General features: G+C 39.8%; 1 protein-coding gene across 12 annotated transcripts in view; it reads right to left on the bottom strand.

The window, feature by feature from the left end:
- RARB (retinoic acid receptor beta) overlaps positions 1 to 17,316 on the bottom strand; it is a 327,327-nt gene that overhangs the window by 69,414 nt on the left and 240,597 nt on the right. For 10 of the 12 annotated variants that reach the window (XM_065666116.1, XM_065666114.1, XM_065666117.1 and 7 more), the window contains one exon: positions 324 to 472. In XM_065666116.1, the coding sequence (XP_065522188.1) occupies positions 324 to 472 (149 nt within the window). The remainder of the gene's footprint in view (positions 1 to 323; positions 473 to 17,316) is intronic. The other 2 variants (XM_065666120.1, XM_065666122.1) reach the window with 1 other exon arrangement.

The raw sequence follows: 17,316 nt of genomic DNA, 5'->3' as shown, positions 1-17,316 counted from the left end.
GCCAACAGCTGTGTGAGTTCTGACATGATGGACAGTGAAGAGTCTCAAAGTGTTTTCACTTTACTCTTTGATTATGTCTGCATCTGTGATCGCATTCTTATGTTAGTCAATACTTACGGAAGTCCCTGAAGGACGTATTTTGGAAGAAGTAATTCCAGGCACGATGGTAATTTACTTGGCTTTACTCATTGATCAGAATTAATTCACGAAAGAAAGGTACAGGGGTCTTTGGAGACAATCAAGTTACACCAAACTGCATTGCACTGCCTCTCTTTAAAATGAAGCGCTGTCCTATAAAAGGAAAGGGAGATGATGGTACTCACCTTACATCCCTCACAAGCACTGACACCATAGTGGTATCCAGATGACTTGTCTTGACAGACAAAACAGGGCTTGTAAACACGAGGGGGTGGAAGTGGTGAAGGAGGGCTCGGAACAAGTTCCTCAGAACTGGTGCTCTGGGTTTCAACTGCTACAAAAGAAAAAAGAAATAACTGAATGTTTCATGAATGAATTTTAAATAACTGATTATTTACTGTATTACAACTATCAAACTATAATAAACATTCATGTGTCTTTCCCAGCAAAATTTAAGGGGAACTAAAGTAAGGCAAGTAATGACAGGACTACATACTATAGCCTCAAAAGTATATCTTAAAGTATCCAACCATTTTTCACGATCCAGCAACTCACCACTACAAAGGCTTCAGCTCTCTTCAGATACAGAGCTTGCACCTCGTACCAGACTCCAGAATTACAAATTTTCTAGTTTTAGTCTACTGAATTGTGTGGGATCCATGTGTGCATGCTGGATATCAGGAAACTGTCACATGTACCCTTCCAATCAGTATCGAATCTTGGGAGAGGTCTTATATTATCACTCGCCTTCTTCTACAAAAGGTAACACTTCCAATGTTCAATTCTGCCACAGCAGGATAGCAGCATGCATCAGGACATATGTAAAGAGACAAAGTGTAATACCTGAAGTGAAAATTGCCTGATTTGTCTTTTTTTTTTTCTTTAATCTGGCACAACCCCGCAAAACATCCTGTAACATCAGGAAACCTCTCTGAGAAAGAGCTACTTATACACTACAACCCCACATTCCTTTACTGCCTTAATATTTCTAGATGGTAATTTGTTTTGAACCTGATGAAAAGCCACTTTTCCCTTTCAAGGAAAGGACATGAAAGCTTTACAATGCAAGATAAGACATGCGAACTACATCTTTCCAAACATCTGCATTAGTTTTCTGTGATACCCTGTCATCAGTCCTCACATTTACTGTAGATGTACAATACATTTTCATGTTTCACCTAGCCGTCTGCTGCTTCTCAGATAAATCCCTCTAACTTTTCAACAGATATACAGAAATGACAGGATCTGTGAACTCAGATCTATCCAGAGATATTAGGCACTACCAGCAGAGCTAAATCTCAAGACTACTACTGCAGGTGCTAAAGAACATTGCTCAACGGAAAAACCTTAGACAAGATTTACTGACCACAATTTTTTCAGATTACAAAGATGATACATTTGTATTAAACTCATGATTCATTGTCAACTCATGTGCTGCAGAATTCACAGAGGGCATCATGGAGCATGATGCAACCTCTGATTACTTGTGAGAGAAGGGCCCCTTTCTGCCATTTTTACTATGGTTAAGCTAGCAGCAACTTCAAAGATGGATATTCCTTGAGAAGAAAAGAAATGCTCAAGTGACATGTTAGAGGCTGTATTTTAAGCAAACTAAAAAATATTGTTCAAACAGGAACAATTTATACATCTAACAATAAGGAGGCTCTGAAAAAAAAAAGAAAAAAACTCTGAAAAGTAAAATAACGTAGCTCCATAAACTGACACATTAAGACAATTCTAGACCTGTACTTAGGTTTTTCAGCATTAAATACACTGACCCTTGGCAAACCTGCAGGTTCCTATTGCACAAAAACTTTGAAGAAATTTTTTCTTAATGAAAACACAGATGAGAACGATCATTTCTTTTCAACAGTAATTTTTGGTATTAAAGAGAGCTAGAGAGTTCTGTTATTGATCTCTGCACAGCCATCCTGCTTGAATCAATAACCTATTAGTACTTTTAAAATAAAGTTAAATTCATCGAGAGGCCTCAAACATTCCTTGCCTTATTTCATGCTTGTACATGAATTACAGTAGCTTCCAATCAGCCTATGGAATGGTAAAATTTTAGCTTTAAAACTCTAATACCAGAAGACAATGTGTTTTGTATTAGTGCATTCAACTCTGCCAGTCCATCTGAAAGGCAGGTTTTAGGCTCCCCAGGCAAAACAAGGTTGTTATTCAATAAAACAACTGCACTCCTGCAATCCTTTTGTGAGTTCAGTTTGGGGAAAGCAATCTTCGAGAGGTAATACTGATACACTTCTGCTTTTTTCCTGATTTCATGCTAAACAAGGACCAGCTTGTAGCAGTGTTTGAGCCATGGTCCATACGTAGCAGAGGGGTCCGTCAGGCACTGGCCAAGCTCCAGCAACTTGTGATAACCATAGAGATTAAGCTACCAGTTCAGTTAATAAACACACAACATAGTCAACAATTGAAGAGCTAAAGCTGCTGCTAGACAATTCTTTTTTAGATGATTTGAAAAGGAAAGAGCCATTGTAAACCAGAGGTCACTCTTTAAAACACACATATATATGTGTGCCACTGAAAGGCCTTTAATCTATTCAATATAATACTTGCATCAACCGAACAACTATCATGAGACTTAGATTTTTTTTGATTTTTTTTTATTTTTGTAAGAAAACCCGATTTGGGAACATTAATTTCTGATAACAGGCAAAACGTGCAGTTTTCTGGAGAAGTCTTGTACTCAGGTTACACATGCTCAACACTTTATCCAGCTTCTGACTTACTATTCTTCCTTGGATTTAGACTTTTTGACTCTTTATTTGAAAAGAGATATACTGCCTTCATGGAAGTGCAGAAACCCAGTGCAGGCATCTGCAGCAATTCATGCTCAGCAGGTATAAAGCATTATTTCTGTATCATGACGGTGGCTAGGGGTCACACGACAGCAGAACACGCTTTCTTCTATGCATGCCTGCACATGCAACATGGGAAAAAAAGAAAGGATGGGGGCAGGTAGTTGACATTTCCAGAAGAGGTATTTTTAAAGGAGTCTTAGGATTTTAGGAAGAATTTTAAAAGCAGAGGGGGAGAAAACAGCAACTTCTTTCCATGCCCTGCTGTCTTGTCCTGCAGGATGTGACACTTCAGGGTCCCTACTCACCTGAGAAAACAGCCTCAGTGTTGTCACCCAACAACTGAATGCAGCTTAAGCACACAGGGACTTAAACAATCGGTCACTTCACAATTCCTAAGATGTCTGAAATATTTCTAGAGGTTAGATAAAGCAGCAGATAAGATCTTTAAAAGCACAGCATGCTTTGTGAGAGCTAATTTACTGCCAGCTAAACCGTGTTGACAGACGGAGGAGGTATTTTACTTTGTGACCATCTAGAAGCAGGCAGGCACTAGGAAATGCCTTGAGTTTTGCTAGAAACTTAGATTAAGCTTGCATGTTAATGCATACTTTGGGCAGTTGAGTCTTAAAAGAATAAGAAGTTGTAAAGCAAATGGCATTTCCTGGATAGCCTCAAGGGAATTTCAAATACTGAGCTCAGGGTCCCTGGTGGGAAGCAGCAATTTCAGCTAATTAGGGTGAATAGCAAAGTGTTGCATTTGGTCAAAACATTCTGTTAACCCTCATTTTTGTTGGCACCAACCAGAGTCTGGATTTTTTGCTTTTTGTGTGTATGTGTGTGTGTGTGTGTGTGTGTGTGTGTGAATTCACTGCAGGAGTGCAAGGCACGCAGCTCACATACATTAGGCAGAAAGTCAAAGGAAACGCCAAAGTTCAACTAAAGTACAAGTAATTAGAACCAGATTCTCTGCTGCTTATATGTGTGCATTTGATTGTAGAAGTTATTTATAAGCCTCCAAACATTTGAAAAAATAACTATATACTGTAGATCATTTAATTTTTATGTCTCGTCTGGAAAAAAAGTCTGCTTTTAATCATCTTCCAGGAAAGAGCCAGGAACTGGAAAAGTGGGTTTCAATTGTTTCAATACAAATTTCTCTCTTTCATGTGCCACATAAAACTATACTATAAAATTAAATCCAAAATATCATTGACTCAGCTCTCCCATCCACTTCTTTTTTTTTTTTTTCTTTTTTAATAAAAAACTTCTTTGAATTTGTCATGCTTAAATAGTTTGCATTGTTCTCAGAGTTTGGGTTTTGGTTTAAAATTGTAGTTTGGAAGACAGACAAGGAGAGAAGAAAAAAAAAAAGAGTGAGAGAGAAAGAAAACATTATGGTGGAGACTTGCCAGCCTTGACTTAGTAACCTGGCCATGACCCTTCAGTGAGTGTGTGTTTGACCCGGTCACATATGACGCTGGCTGCATACTGTTGCTGGGTTATAAGTCCCAGATATTTTTACCCTATATATAACAGGTGGGGATCACAGACAACATAAAGAGGAAAATTAAGTCTTCTCTTTTGCAAAGACTCTAATTTTCTTCCTTGCAAAGAAAACAATACAAAGTAAAGAAGTCGTGCTACTATTTCACGTATCGGCACTTGCTGTGCTGGCTCACTGTTCTACCCAGGGGTTGGTGGCATGGAGGTAGAGCGGGCTGAGGGCAGGAAGACATAGCAAAAGGCTCATGGAAAACCATGTGCAAATGTTAATCAATGCAGAATGAAAAGTCGCCACCATCAAAAGTCTTTCCTCATAGAGCTGGGTATACATCGAGGTTCAGGAGGGAACGCTTCTTATTTCGAGAGAACACAACATACCTGGATTAAAACACAGGCTGCCACAATAACTCCAATTGAGATACTATTATCAAGATTTTCAGAAATACTTAATGAAGTATGTTTTCCACATTTGAGGGTTTCTTTTTTATTATTTGTGTCTTGCTTGCTGCATACAGCTGCCTTAATGCATGACATTAAATGTAAGTTATTCTATTTTAATTCTTTGTTACAATTTTGCCAGTAATAATCAAGTCATAGTTCATCTCTACAAGACAGTCTCAGCCTTAAAAAAAGTGGTATTTGGGCTGAAAGCCAAAAAAACCTCTCAGGTCTTTAGGTTTGCTTTTAGTCTGAAAAAGGGCATTCTACTTTCAACATGAACATCAGAAGATGAAACTTCATGACCTGGTTTCTGCTTCAGGGTGCCCAATTCAAAAACCTGTTATTTTAAAAGCTCAAAGAGTATCCCACAGGTTTTTGCTATGTGCTGCTCAGGATTTCTAGAGTATGATTGAAATCACAACAGAAGTAGCGAGAAGTAGAGTTTATGGAGCTCGAAGCCCAGTCTGCAACATCTTACTAATGGGAAACTGCACACAGGGTCACCCAAAAGGTGTCTCAGACCAGGTCGTTTTAAGTGCCACGACTAGGGCACAGGCTGCTGCTGCCAATAGCTATCTTGGACAAGGTGCAAGCCCCAGTAGGCGTAGCTGAGTTGGCAGAAGCCTCTAAAGCCAAAGTGCTTTCACTGTTACAACTCTTGTCAGTTAGAATGATACGGACAGCTGGCTTCTGTCCCGTCACATCTGGGAGAAGGGGGTCCTGCTGAACTCTGCCCTCTGCCTTGTGAGTACAAGCAGCACTTACGCACACTCTCTGCTCTGATATCCTTACCCTAATGAAGTTCCAAGTACAAATTTGGCCATTGCTTCACTGCAGGCAGACATACCATCAGGATACTGTTTTCTTCCCTCACCCTTTCACATCTCATGTATTTATACAGTACAGTATTTTGGGCAGGGTATCAGAATATGCTGTACAGTAACCAACACTGCAGGACCTTCAAGTACTTCTCCAACAAAAATAACGGTAATGATCGTGATCCTGCCAAGTCAAAATGTATTTTAAAGAATGAACCTTGAAAGGCCTCCATAACCTTGAAGGGAGCTATTGCTTGCAAAGCAAGCCCTCAGAGGGCTTTTATTTTAACTATTTCAGTATTTCAGTGTTAAAAACACAGACTAACTTCGAAGGATGTGTCTTAAAAAAGGGAACTTCTTCATATTCAGCAAATGTGTTTGCTGTGTATATACCAAGTTGTATTTGCCAACTAGAATGGCAAAAGTGTTTACACTTGACTACTGAATCTCCTTCAGTTTATAACTGGGAGAGAGAGAGCTGCATCATACTCCTTCGTGCCTTTCATCAACAAAATTGCCAAGTTTCAATTGCAAATCTTTAACGTTATCCAGCAGTCATGTAACATAAGTCAGCAGAGTCAGTGGATACTGATCTTGGCTATACAATAGGAGTATAGCCCTTTGAAACCTTTATAACAGGTGATTAAGGCCAAAAAATAAAGTTCAGCATCCTACTATCAATACAAAACAGCTATCCAGATTTCTGTGCAGTAAATCAGAAGACAACAGCATCTACCTTTTGGTTATACTTCTATTCTAATCTCACAACACAATTTCTTTTCCTTAACAGAATTACTTCTTCATTCTTTATTATTCCCACAAATATCCTTTATTGATTGCCCAGTGAAGGGTGGGCATCCTTCTATAAGATATTTTTTCATTATGCCACAATCTGGCCTCTTTATGAATCCATTTCTTAAAGCATGCAGATTCAGTTTCCTGACTTCACAGTGCCATTTATTAAGGCACCCAAGGGTCCCCACCTGCCAGCATATCTTCCCTAGGGATATTCCTGTGCAGACCACAAACACCCTGAGTGACTCTCCCAGGGCCCACTACACAGCACTGCTGGCAGTGCTTCTGGTCCTGCCATATTTAACAGCATGAAAGATCCTGCTCTATTCCACCTATCTGATCTACAAGCATGGCTCCTATTATTCCAGCATGCGAATAACCCACGATCACTCATATTTTTACCTTGTAACACTTAAGTTAGATAAGGGAAAAGCTATTCTTTTAACTTTACAGATGGGAAACAGAAGCACTGACAGCCTAAGAGCTTGATTTGCTTGGTCTTAAATTCCTAGAAAACTGCAAGCAGAACCCAACTGGGATTTTCAACAGCAACCAAAAACCAACCTGTAGTTCTAGCAGCATTTTCCAAACATGGCCTTGTGTGCCTTGCCCCAAGTTACACATGGGATACATGACAGACCAGGGAATTCAGGTAAGTCTGTGCTCAGTCCCTCTAATGCAGAGGCTCCAAAGCATCCCTAAGTCTGTGTGTGCATCCTGCTCACCTGCTGACTGCAAGGCTGGCCAAGGGTGCCTTCTCCCCTGGAGAGCCACCCCTGCTGCTGGCAGGGAACTTGGGAGAGATGACGGAAGGCTTGTCTTCATTTTCTGATCTGCATGTCCAGCTAAGAATCTTTCTGTACCCCACCATATATACAATTACATAGGAATGTCCTGGCAGAAACAGACCTGCCCTGAAGAGAAGTCCCACATCCTCTCCTGAAGGCAACTAAGCAGCAGCCACACACATGGGTGCTGTGTTCCACAAAGGCACAAGAAACACCAGAGGCTGCCACAAATACCTCTGCTCTTGACTATATTGCCCAAGCCAACATCAGCCTTATATTAATATTTACTCATATTTACTGTGAGGGTGGTGAGGTGCTGGCACAGGGTGCCCAGAGAAGCTGTGACTGCTCCATCCCTGGCAGTGTTCAAGGCCACGTTGGATGGGGCCTGGGGCAGCCCGCTCTAGTGGAAGGTGTCCCTGCCATGGTTGGAACTAGATATCTTTAAGGTCTCTTCCAACCCACTCTATGATTTAGCCTGAATATACCAGGCTAGTCTTATATATTGAGTACATATGATCTGGAAGTCACCAGTATGCCCCAACCATGTCTTTCTGACTGAAAACACCCTAAGCCCTTTTTTTCTGCAGCTGCTGCATCGTTTTGTTGTGTCCCACATGTATTCCAGTGGGAAGCCATCACTGCAGCCTTTGGTGTTTCTCCTAGTAAAGCCAGGACTTCTGGCAACTACATACGCTACACATGTATTTACTACTGCTAGCAGTAAAGGATAACGAAGAGGCTGCTGCCACTCTGTAGGTTTGCAATGCCTGGTTCTCAAGTTCCAACTCCACTATCCATGGAGATTTGTGTTCACATTATCTTTTCAAAGAAAACAATACTGTTTTTCAGGTTGAGGTTTGGGGTTTTTCTTATAGCTCTATCAGCAAAGCAGTCCTACATTTGAGCTTATATATCCATGTAGCCTGAGATGCATTTACACCTGAGCAAACGTAGAAGGCAGAAAGCTTGTCAGGATTAATTATATCAGGGACAGGAACTGCATCTGGTTATACCTGTGTTACTCTCAGGACAGCGAGACTTAATGATGCGCTAGTAACTGAGAACAGGAGTGCCTTGCACTAAATAAATGGCCAAGCAGACACCGTGAGGGAGACAGGGTGAAAGTAAGTGTACAGACAAGATGGCCTCAGGGTTTGGCAAGCACGGCGGAGTTTAGAGGGCAGCAGCTCATCACTTTGGATTAGGAGCCTACGTTCAAAATGAAAAAGAAAACATGTTAAATGAAAAAAATAAATCGTACGGAAAACTGAAGAAAAACATCCGAAAGATGCTAGCTCTATAGTTTTTTCAGGTCGGTGATTTTCTGCCTGGCCACTGGAAAACTGCAGCAGTGAAAATTACATAGTATTGCAAAACTGGAAAATAGGAACTTTTATATATATATATATACGTATATATACACATATATATATAAATTGTATGATCATCTGCAAGGAGGTAAATTTTCCTTTGAAAACAGACTTGTCTTACAATTTGGCCCCTGTTTGTTTACCAGTGAATTCCCAGGTCAGACCCTCATCTGGAGTGAAGTGGCATAGGCAAAGCAGCAATGCCTATGTAGAGAGGATGAGAACGCTGGTCTGTTTATGAAAACTGAGCCTATATCTGTGGCATATTGATACAAATTCAGCATGTTTTCCTCACACGATCAAAAATAAGGAACACTGTGAGGGACAAACCACTTAAAATAAAAGGGGCTTGATTCTTTTCTCAGATATTGCAGTTCTGTCACACCACCAATTCCAAGAAAGACTCCTGGCTTCCAAACATAAATGGGAGAAAACGCAGCTCAAGTATCTTTAATAATAAATAACGAATGCAAGGGAAATGAAGTACTGAGTATAATCTTCACATACATCCAAATATTTTACTAAGTCATAAAGTCTCCATGTATAGTTATTAAATGTTTTATAGCGTTTGAGGACTTTTATCATCAAATCTTTTCAAGCATCAAATGCAAAATAGAATAATTTAGAGTATTATACAAAACGATGATTTTATTCTTCAAACCTCACCTCCTATCCAAGTTAGCATTAGTTTTCAGTGTTACTATGTCTGCAAATAAATTTTTTATTTCCTGTATATTCAACATGTTCTTATGACAGCATCCATCATGACTTTTTGCTGTGGCTTAAATCCAGCAAGAAAATGAGTGTTTTAATATCTTTAATCATGTAATACTATTACACAGTGGTTCAGTACCACATGGACAAAATAGAACTGTTGTGCTCTACTTGGAAATGCAGTAAAACTGATCTGCTGTGTAATATTTAAAATAGTTTATTCTCAAACTTTAGGACCATTGATTCAGAACATTTTGATCTTTAGGTGCTTTTAAATCTTAAAATTAATAGATTGACTCAACAAGAGCCAATTCAATGATCAAAACTACTTCAAGTGAGTATAGTAGCAGTTAAAATGCTTATCATCCCAATTAATTTGTATTACAGCCATACTGCTGGATATTACTAATTGATTTATATACCCTCCTTTCTATACCCATTTACAAGGACAATTATGAACTCCATCACATATGTTTAAATGGGTTACATTAGAATAATATCTAGAAACTAGACTGCTGAGCTTAAAATCTTTAAGAACAGGTGAAATCATTAATCGGCATGCTATCAATCCACTACAAATGGCCTATAACCTTTAAGGTGGTACATGGTACTAATATTTCACTTTTCATGGGCAGTTTGGGGCTGACTCCAATGATGAGCTCCACCGCTCTTTTTAATTGTTTTTAAAATTGCATATTATATGCAGCAATAAACACAAATTAGTATTATACCATCCACAGCTTTCTGCAAGGCATGGTTTCTATAAACAAGTTAAAACGCATACATCTGTAAATAATAAGTATGCTGAATTTAATGAATAAGGGTACTAAAAGAAATTGAACAGTGGGGGATCAGCAATTAGAGTAACTGCCCATTTTATTAAAAATGTATTGTTTCCAGCTTTTGCCTTAGAAGGCTTTTATTGCTCTGCTAATTCTAAACCTTGATTTCCTTAGAAAAGGAGATCTATCTCCTTATTTTCTTCGACAGCCCCTTGTCACACTGTCACTCACCTTTTTTACAAGGCAACAGGCAACTGTGAGGCTTTGTATCTCATCGCTCAGGATATCACTCTCAGGCCCTCAACGTAGACCTTGTTTTTGGAGTTAAACCACCCAGAGGTACAATTCCATGCCACAATGGAGCTGGGATGAAACCTGCTGAACCAGCAAATCCCAGGCAGCCACCCCTTGACCTTTCCCAGAGGTTACCAATGCTGCAAAGGAATGGGCAGAAAAGCATGCGTCCAGCTTCCCATCTATGCTGCTGCAAAACAGGGCCATTTGCTGAAGCTGGCAAGGCTCGGGGCTGTGAAATGGAGCAATGAGTTATTCCTGCCGTGAAGCAGCAGCCTCCTGCAGAGGACAGGGCAACATGTAGACTAACAGAAGCAAAGGTAGATCCTTAAACCAAGCAGGTATTTCAGTACACATCTCCCATGCCCTTAACGCTATTGCATTGGACTTCTGGGGTATTTCTGCTTGTATATAGATGTTTTCACATCCATGGAGCTTACTACTTGAGTAAGCATCAAAACTAATCGTTACTCTAGCCTAACTGCACCCACATTGCTGTACTGCTGCAACTGTGGAGGTATAACTAAAACAATACATTATTTACATTTAGACATGACATAACAGGAAAAAATGGCTTTCATCACTTCAGCTTATCTGCAACTAGATGGGCAGTCAAACCAAAACTTAACCTTTCTGATATGCTCCAGCACACATACACGAGCAACATCTGAGACCAAAACAGGGACAAACGCTCTCCTCAAACCTCTCAGCATGCCAGACCAGGACAGTGCATTACTAAGAGCAGCTCATCTCAACATTTCTGATGCTAGTGTAGGAAATTCAAGCTTATGGAATATTTAAGAACTGAGCATCACCGGTATCTTCTGAGGTGACAAATAAAATATACAGTTTAGCGAGCGTAATGCTTGCCTGAGCAGAATTTCTGTATCTCTGAATTGAATACCTGCCAGACAAAAGATGATAACACGGTGGGGAAGGTACTATGAAAAACTGACACACCTCTGGATTTCCTCTCCTTGTAATTCAGAGTCCTTGCCACTGAGTTTACATAAATGTTCTTTATATATATATATTTTTTTTTAATAGGTGCATTTCAGTTTCCACCGGTGCAGTCAAACTGGCAAACATCCCTCTGCCCCTTGCACAACAGGTGCAGCAGTATCTGGATGCTAGAAAGGAGTTCAGTGTCCTAAAGCCAAGCAGTAGCAACACTGCAACTGTGGCTCAGAGCACACCTCCACTCCCTGCCTAGAAGCGTAAAGACCAATAAAATATGACATTCACAAGAGACTGGAGAGAGGATGAGTACCATGACTGCAGAGCACATTTTCTGATATTCTGTTCTCCTATTCTCTACCTGCAGTGAATTTTCTTATTAAACCCTTGGAGTGAGGAATGCTCATAATTTTACCTGTATACCATCTGTCGGTACGCTGTAAGCAAATGCATACATGCTAGCAGTACTTCCTATTCACCTGGTCTTATTCAATCTTTAGCTTATTGGTGACTTGCGCTTTTTTTGCCCAGCTAAGCTGATCACAACTGACTGCAATATTCCAGTCTTACAAACAGGGAAAATATCAACCGTATTTTATGCAGAATATGGCAAAAAGGAACTACTTTGTTTCCCAAGAACTGGACAAGCAACCTTCAGTCCTGACACCTGATGTCCCAAGAAACTTAAGGCAAAGCTTATGCTTGAAAAAAGGAAGCAACTGTTTTCATGTGAGATTCAATTCCACATGATCTATGACTAAAGCTACCTTGCTTTAGTAATTTTAAAATGTCTGTATCATGATTCTCCAATATCACACATAGGCATATAAATATGTTTCACAAAACAGTGTCCATTTTATGCAATTAGTTAAATAGAATGTTATGGTGCTGTTAGTTAGAAATAATTGGTTTCTTAGTATTTGCACAAGTCTGTCAGCTGTACAGCAGCACGAAATTGCCCAAAACTGTAATATACCTAGGTAAGCTTCCCACAGAGTATGTTTGGTATGCCTTCCTTTACTTCCTTTTCTAAGGTCTTATCCTGTCATTAAATGGACCTCGTGGAAATTTTGGGAAATCTTTTTGCACACTTTAACCCACCAGATATAACAAGTCTGTCATCCAAAGATGACAACCTATAATAATTAAAAAGAGTAACCTAAGATCTCAAGAAATGCTCTCTAAGAATACTCATCTCTGACCAATTTACGCTAGGACCAGTCGCAGCAGGCAATTCCAGTGCAGCCGGACACGGTACATTTTGGAAAGCTCTCACACCAGGGAGGCAGGAAGGACACCCCATTGTTTGCTGGCACCCCTGGCATTTGCAAAGCAGTTTGCCTGATCACTGCCTTCTATTGTTTCCTGAGATAAGCAGGGCCCCAGTGAACAATTAAAGCTTTCAATAAATAATCTGTAAGCACATTCATTTGATTTACTGTTATTTGATACAGCAGTTAGTTTCAATGGGGCAGTTACTATTGATCACATAAAGTACTACAGACAAACATGAAACACTTCCAGAACTCCATGGATTATTACTCTTTATCTGCCACTAATCTGCGTTACTTGTAATGGTTGTGAAATTTAAAATCAATAACAACAATTAGCGTTCTGTATACTCGAAGGAATGAATCATGTGAAATACATTGTTACAAAAATGAAAGGCTGGAGAGCTTGCAAACATAAAAGGCTTTTGCAAGTAGGAAACTCTAAAATAATTTATCCTGGTATTATAAAGCATCCGATAATGGTGGTAAAGAAAAGGAAAAAAAAAAAATACAGGTATTTTAAATGCACCTGAAAGCACACACACAATTGTAAAAGGGTATTGATAAGATTTCCATAATAAATCCAAAAGATTTCAGAGTACAACTTTCAACTAAGCTGGTGACAAAAAGGCACCAAAGTTTTCCTTAGAAAATTCCACTACACGACCTGCAATTTCATACTTGCTCAACCTCTACGGCAGTTTTGGGATGGTAACAACTGCAGGATTTACCCCTATGTAGGGAACTGGACACAGGAAAAGGTCTGACTGCTCTTCCCATTAGCTTTTATTGGAGAGTCTATTGCCAGAAAAAAAAAAAAAAAAAAAAAAAAAAAGAAAAAAAGGCATTTAAATGCAAGAAATAAAAGCAAAGTGAAATTAATAGAGCTGGAAACTGATTGTAAAAGACGTATGTTGAAAAACACCTTTCTCAGCTTCAAAGTCATATAAACTAGTTGTGAATCTAACGAAATGCATGGAAATAACAGTATTTTGAGATCTTTGTTAGAGTAATAATTCTAGATAATTAAAATGCAAAGCAATAAGAGAAATGTTTTATCATTAAACTGTAACCAGAGCTCTGTGTGAAATCATCCATTCAGAAGACTTTGTTTTTCATCAATTATTTGTTATTTATCTGATGTAAATATAAGAAGTCCTAATTAAAATGTATGACTCCTCATGCAGCTTCTTGTCATTAAGACCAATGAAAGCATTCTGAAGACCATAATGAAATAATTATGTTTGCCTTTAAGAATCCTCTTCAACAACACATGGCAGTACTACACTAAATTAAAACATCAGGAACTAAATTTCTCTTGCATCTATTTCCATTTTCACTAATTATACCCCTGAGCTTTCCAATAGACCAGGCCCTAAAATTCTTTTGAAGCTGAAACAGCCTAAGGAACAGCAGCCTTTTCATAGTAATGGACTTTGATGAAGAAACAAAGGTAATGCAGCCCTGGAAGCATTAATATTTCAAAAAGAGTTATCATGTGAGAATATGTGTTTATATGAAAAATGGGGAAAAGATTGTCGGCAAAGAGCCAAATATGTGTTCCAGGGAAACCGATACTCTGATTTAATCTCATTTAATTGCGTCATTCTTCCTCACCTCTTTTCGTCAGAGTAGATTCTTGTTCTTGCACAGAAATTAAGGTTAGCAGAAGCAAAACACGGTGTCACTGGGCAGTATCAGTGTAACCAAGCTCTGCTCTCACATTCTGGTAAAGGTGAAAACAGGCCCTGTGAACAATTGCAGCATTCATACGAGACTCCATTTCAGGGAGAGAGGCACAGCTATTTTCCCAAACTGCCTTCAGACATGCAGCACTTCCTAACACATAGCTTGTGCTTCAACCATGAAGTCTTGCAGGATTTCTCAAAACACAGAGAAAGGAAAGGATTTGGATAAGCGGGGCAAAAAGAAAAAAAAAAAAACAACCAACCCCTCCACACACACACACACACACAAAAAAGCACAGAAGGATATGAGTCAGCTCTAGCTTCTTGCAGGCAGCCAAAGGCTTCCTTCTGAAACTTCGGAGGGATCATGGATCCTTCTTGGCGTGGTCTCAGAGAAGTGAATGTGGCGATCGATACACACATACCTAACCTGCATAGCATGCGATGACATGTGCAACTACAAAAACACAGCCAGAATATGCTCTCTAAAAGGAGAGAGAAAGGCTGAGCTTCACTGGGGATGAGGACTAGGGAGAAGTATGTTCTTCTGTTAGCTCCTTCATCAAAGACACTTTGAAGAAGTATCTGAAAGACACAGGAGATTTGCCATTTGTTCTGCATTCTACATCTTAATGTTCAAAGTCTGGGGTAAAACAGACGGATCTTTGAGAAAGACTGGTTTCCAAGACTTTCAGCCAGCCACTAAGGAGGATTTGACATATAACCTGATCCAGTAACTACTAAAATTTCTTCCTCGAATGAAAGGAGGAAACCCAAACAGCAAAGCAATGCAAAGGAATACTTTGAAAGATGGGGGTGGGAAGAGAAATCTCCTCAGACAAAAAGCTGAAAGACAGAAGTATGAACAACTGCTTAAAAAAACTCAACCAACCTTCCCCTCAGGACCTTATCTTAACAATGAGAAAGGTCACACATGCCTGACTTTTTTAGCCAGCCCTCTGACTTGTGCCCCAAGCCAAAAAAGCATATTGGTGGATCAGTACTCTTTGCTAGGAAGAGAAGGTTTGTAAAGGATTAGAGCAATCTAGAGAGCCGCGCAAAAAAGCCCCAGACGTCTGGGGTGCACAGGCATTTCCCTGCACCTGAACCAGGGTCCTGGGGAAAGCATCTATCTGCGGATCAACTGCCCCGGCGGGTGCAGCCCTTGCCAAAGGAAGGTTCGGGCAGGTATCGCCAGATGGCACTGTGACACAGTTTCCTAGCTCCTGTTCCTTGGCGTGTAAACGCTCAGTCGTGGAAAGACAGGCAACGCTGGTCAGCATGGTGGGATTTTGGGTACAAGGTGTGGAACTAAAAAGGCACTCGGCAGACCCAGAGAGGTGAGCTGCAGAGGAGCCCGCTCCCTGTCCTGGACTCTGCCAGAAGACAGTCTCTGAGCAACAGCACTGGGGGCATGAAGCTCCAAGACCCCTGAAAGCCAGAGTACAGCTGCACTGTGCCTCAACAGCTCTATCCCAGATCAGGATTTGCAAAGAAGCAAAATATTTAAAGCAACTCAGATGCTGCTACCTCCATGTATCATGCAGAGACCTGGGAATCCTCATGGTGTTGGTCATCAGCTGGCAGAGGAGTGATTCTGGTACAAGACCAGAAAGATGACAGTGAAGTCTCGTGGGCAAAGAGGAGATACACACTTCTATGCTACGTGCTGCTGTGCAGCCAGCTTGGCAGAAAGGACCACTTGAACGGTGCAATGGCCAATGACCACTCAACCTCAAGCTGCATTCAGATTTAAAAATCATAGGATTTGAGAGAATTTTTGTTACTTGACTGTTGTTTGGATTTGTGTGTGTGTTTTCGTGTTGCTTTTTGTGTGTTTTGGAGTTTGTTGTTATTTAATTTTTTTTAAATTTTATTTTAATGGACCCATTCCTTCCACTGTTTGTATCTTACAGGCACAAATGGCTTCCTAGGACTGAAGCAACCTCTGAAGGAATTCTGAGTTAAATCAACCTGTGGTAGTTTTCTCTGGTTGGTGCAACACTGGTACCTTGTTTAATTGCTCCACACCTCTGCTATGTATCTTTAAAAGGAGAATGATCCTTCTTTGATTCTAAGAAGAAATGCTGCATGCTCATTGTGCTGAATATCCAGCGCAATGGCATGAGCTTTTACTGGTATTTCATAAAAGTAGTGGTAAATATATAACACCAAAGGCTCATTCATACAACCACTCTGTGTCCAAAACTCTTCTTAAAATCCAGGGTGGACGGTTGAGTGCATTTAAGTGCTTTTGTCTAAAAGACAAAAATAGACTTAATTTGTCATTTTATTGTTCAAAGAGCCTTGCTAAAAATACAACATGAGCCTAGAGAAAAATATTATGGTTCAATGGAAAGAGATCCTTCAAACCACTAAAAGAAACTAAGCTCTGCTAAAAAAATCTCTTTGTTGCCAGACATTTCTCTGCTCTTTTTCTTAGGCGGTGCGCTTAGAGGGTAAAATGTAAGTCACTGGAAGTGCATAAAACGGAAATCCCTCCAAACTGTGGATGGACTTTAACACCATGCCCTTAGTGGTGAAGATCCAGAACACTCTGAGTATTTATAAATACTCATTCAAGCTTTAACCTGTTAAAGCTATACAAGTGTCACTTGCATGTGTATATTTAACTTACATAGTTTTGCAATATTCAGTTTATATATGGTATAAGCATGGGAAAGAAAAATCACCTTGTCCGAGGGGAACAAAGGTGTATTATACACTCTGGGTCCAAGATTCTTTACACAGACTTGCTGGATTATATTTCCATCTCTCTTAACAACAGTACTTGAAGAAACTGTAAGGCTCAAATAGGACGCTAAAAGAAAGTGGGGTCAGTTATATAAGGGCTGGCACTAGTTTGCTAAAAAGCTTTTTTCCTACCCACTCCTAAATAAAAGGACAAAGAAGTGAACATTGTGGG

Source organism: Lathamus discolor, chromosome 2, assembly GCF_037157495.1.
Source record: "Lathamus discolor isolate bLatDis1 chromosome 2, bLatDis1.hap1, whole genome shotgun sequence".
In the NCBI taxonomy this organism is placed as follows: domain Eukaryota; kingdom Metazoa; phylum Chordata; class Aves; order Psittaciformes; family Psittacidae; genus Lathamus; species Lathamus discolor.
Note: the sequence above shows the minus strand (reverse complement) of the source record. Positions and strands in the feature narration are given on the sequence as shown.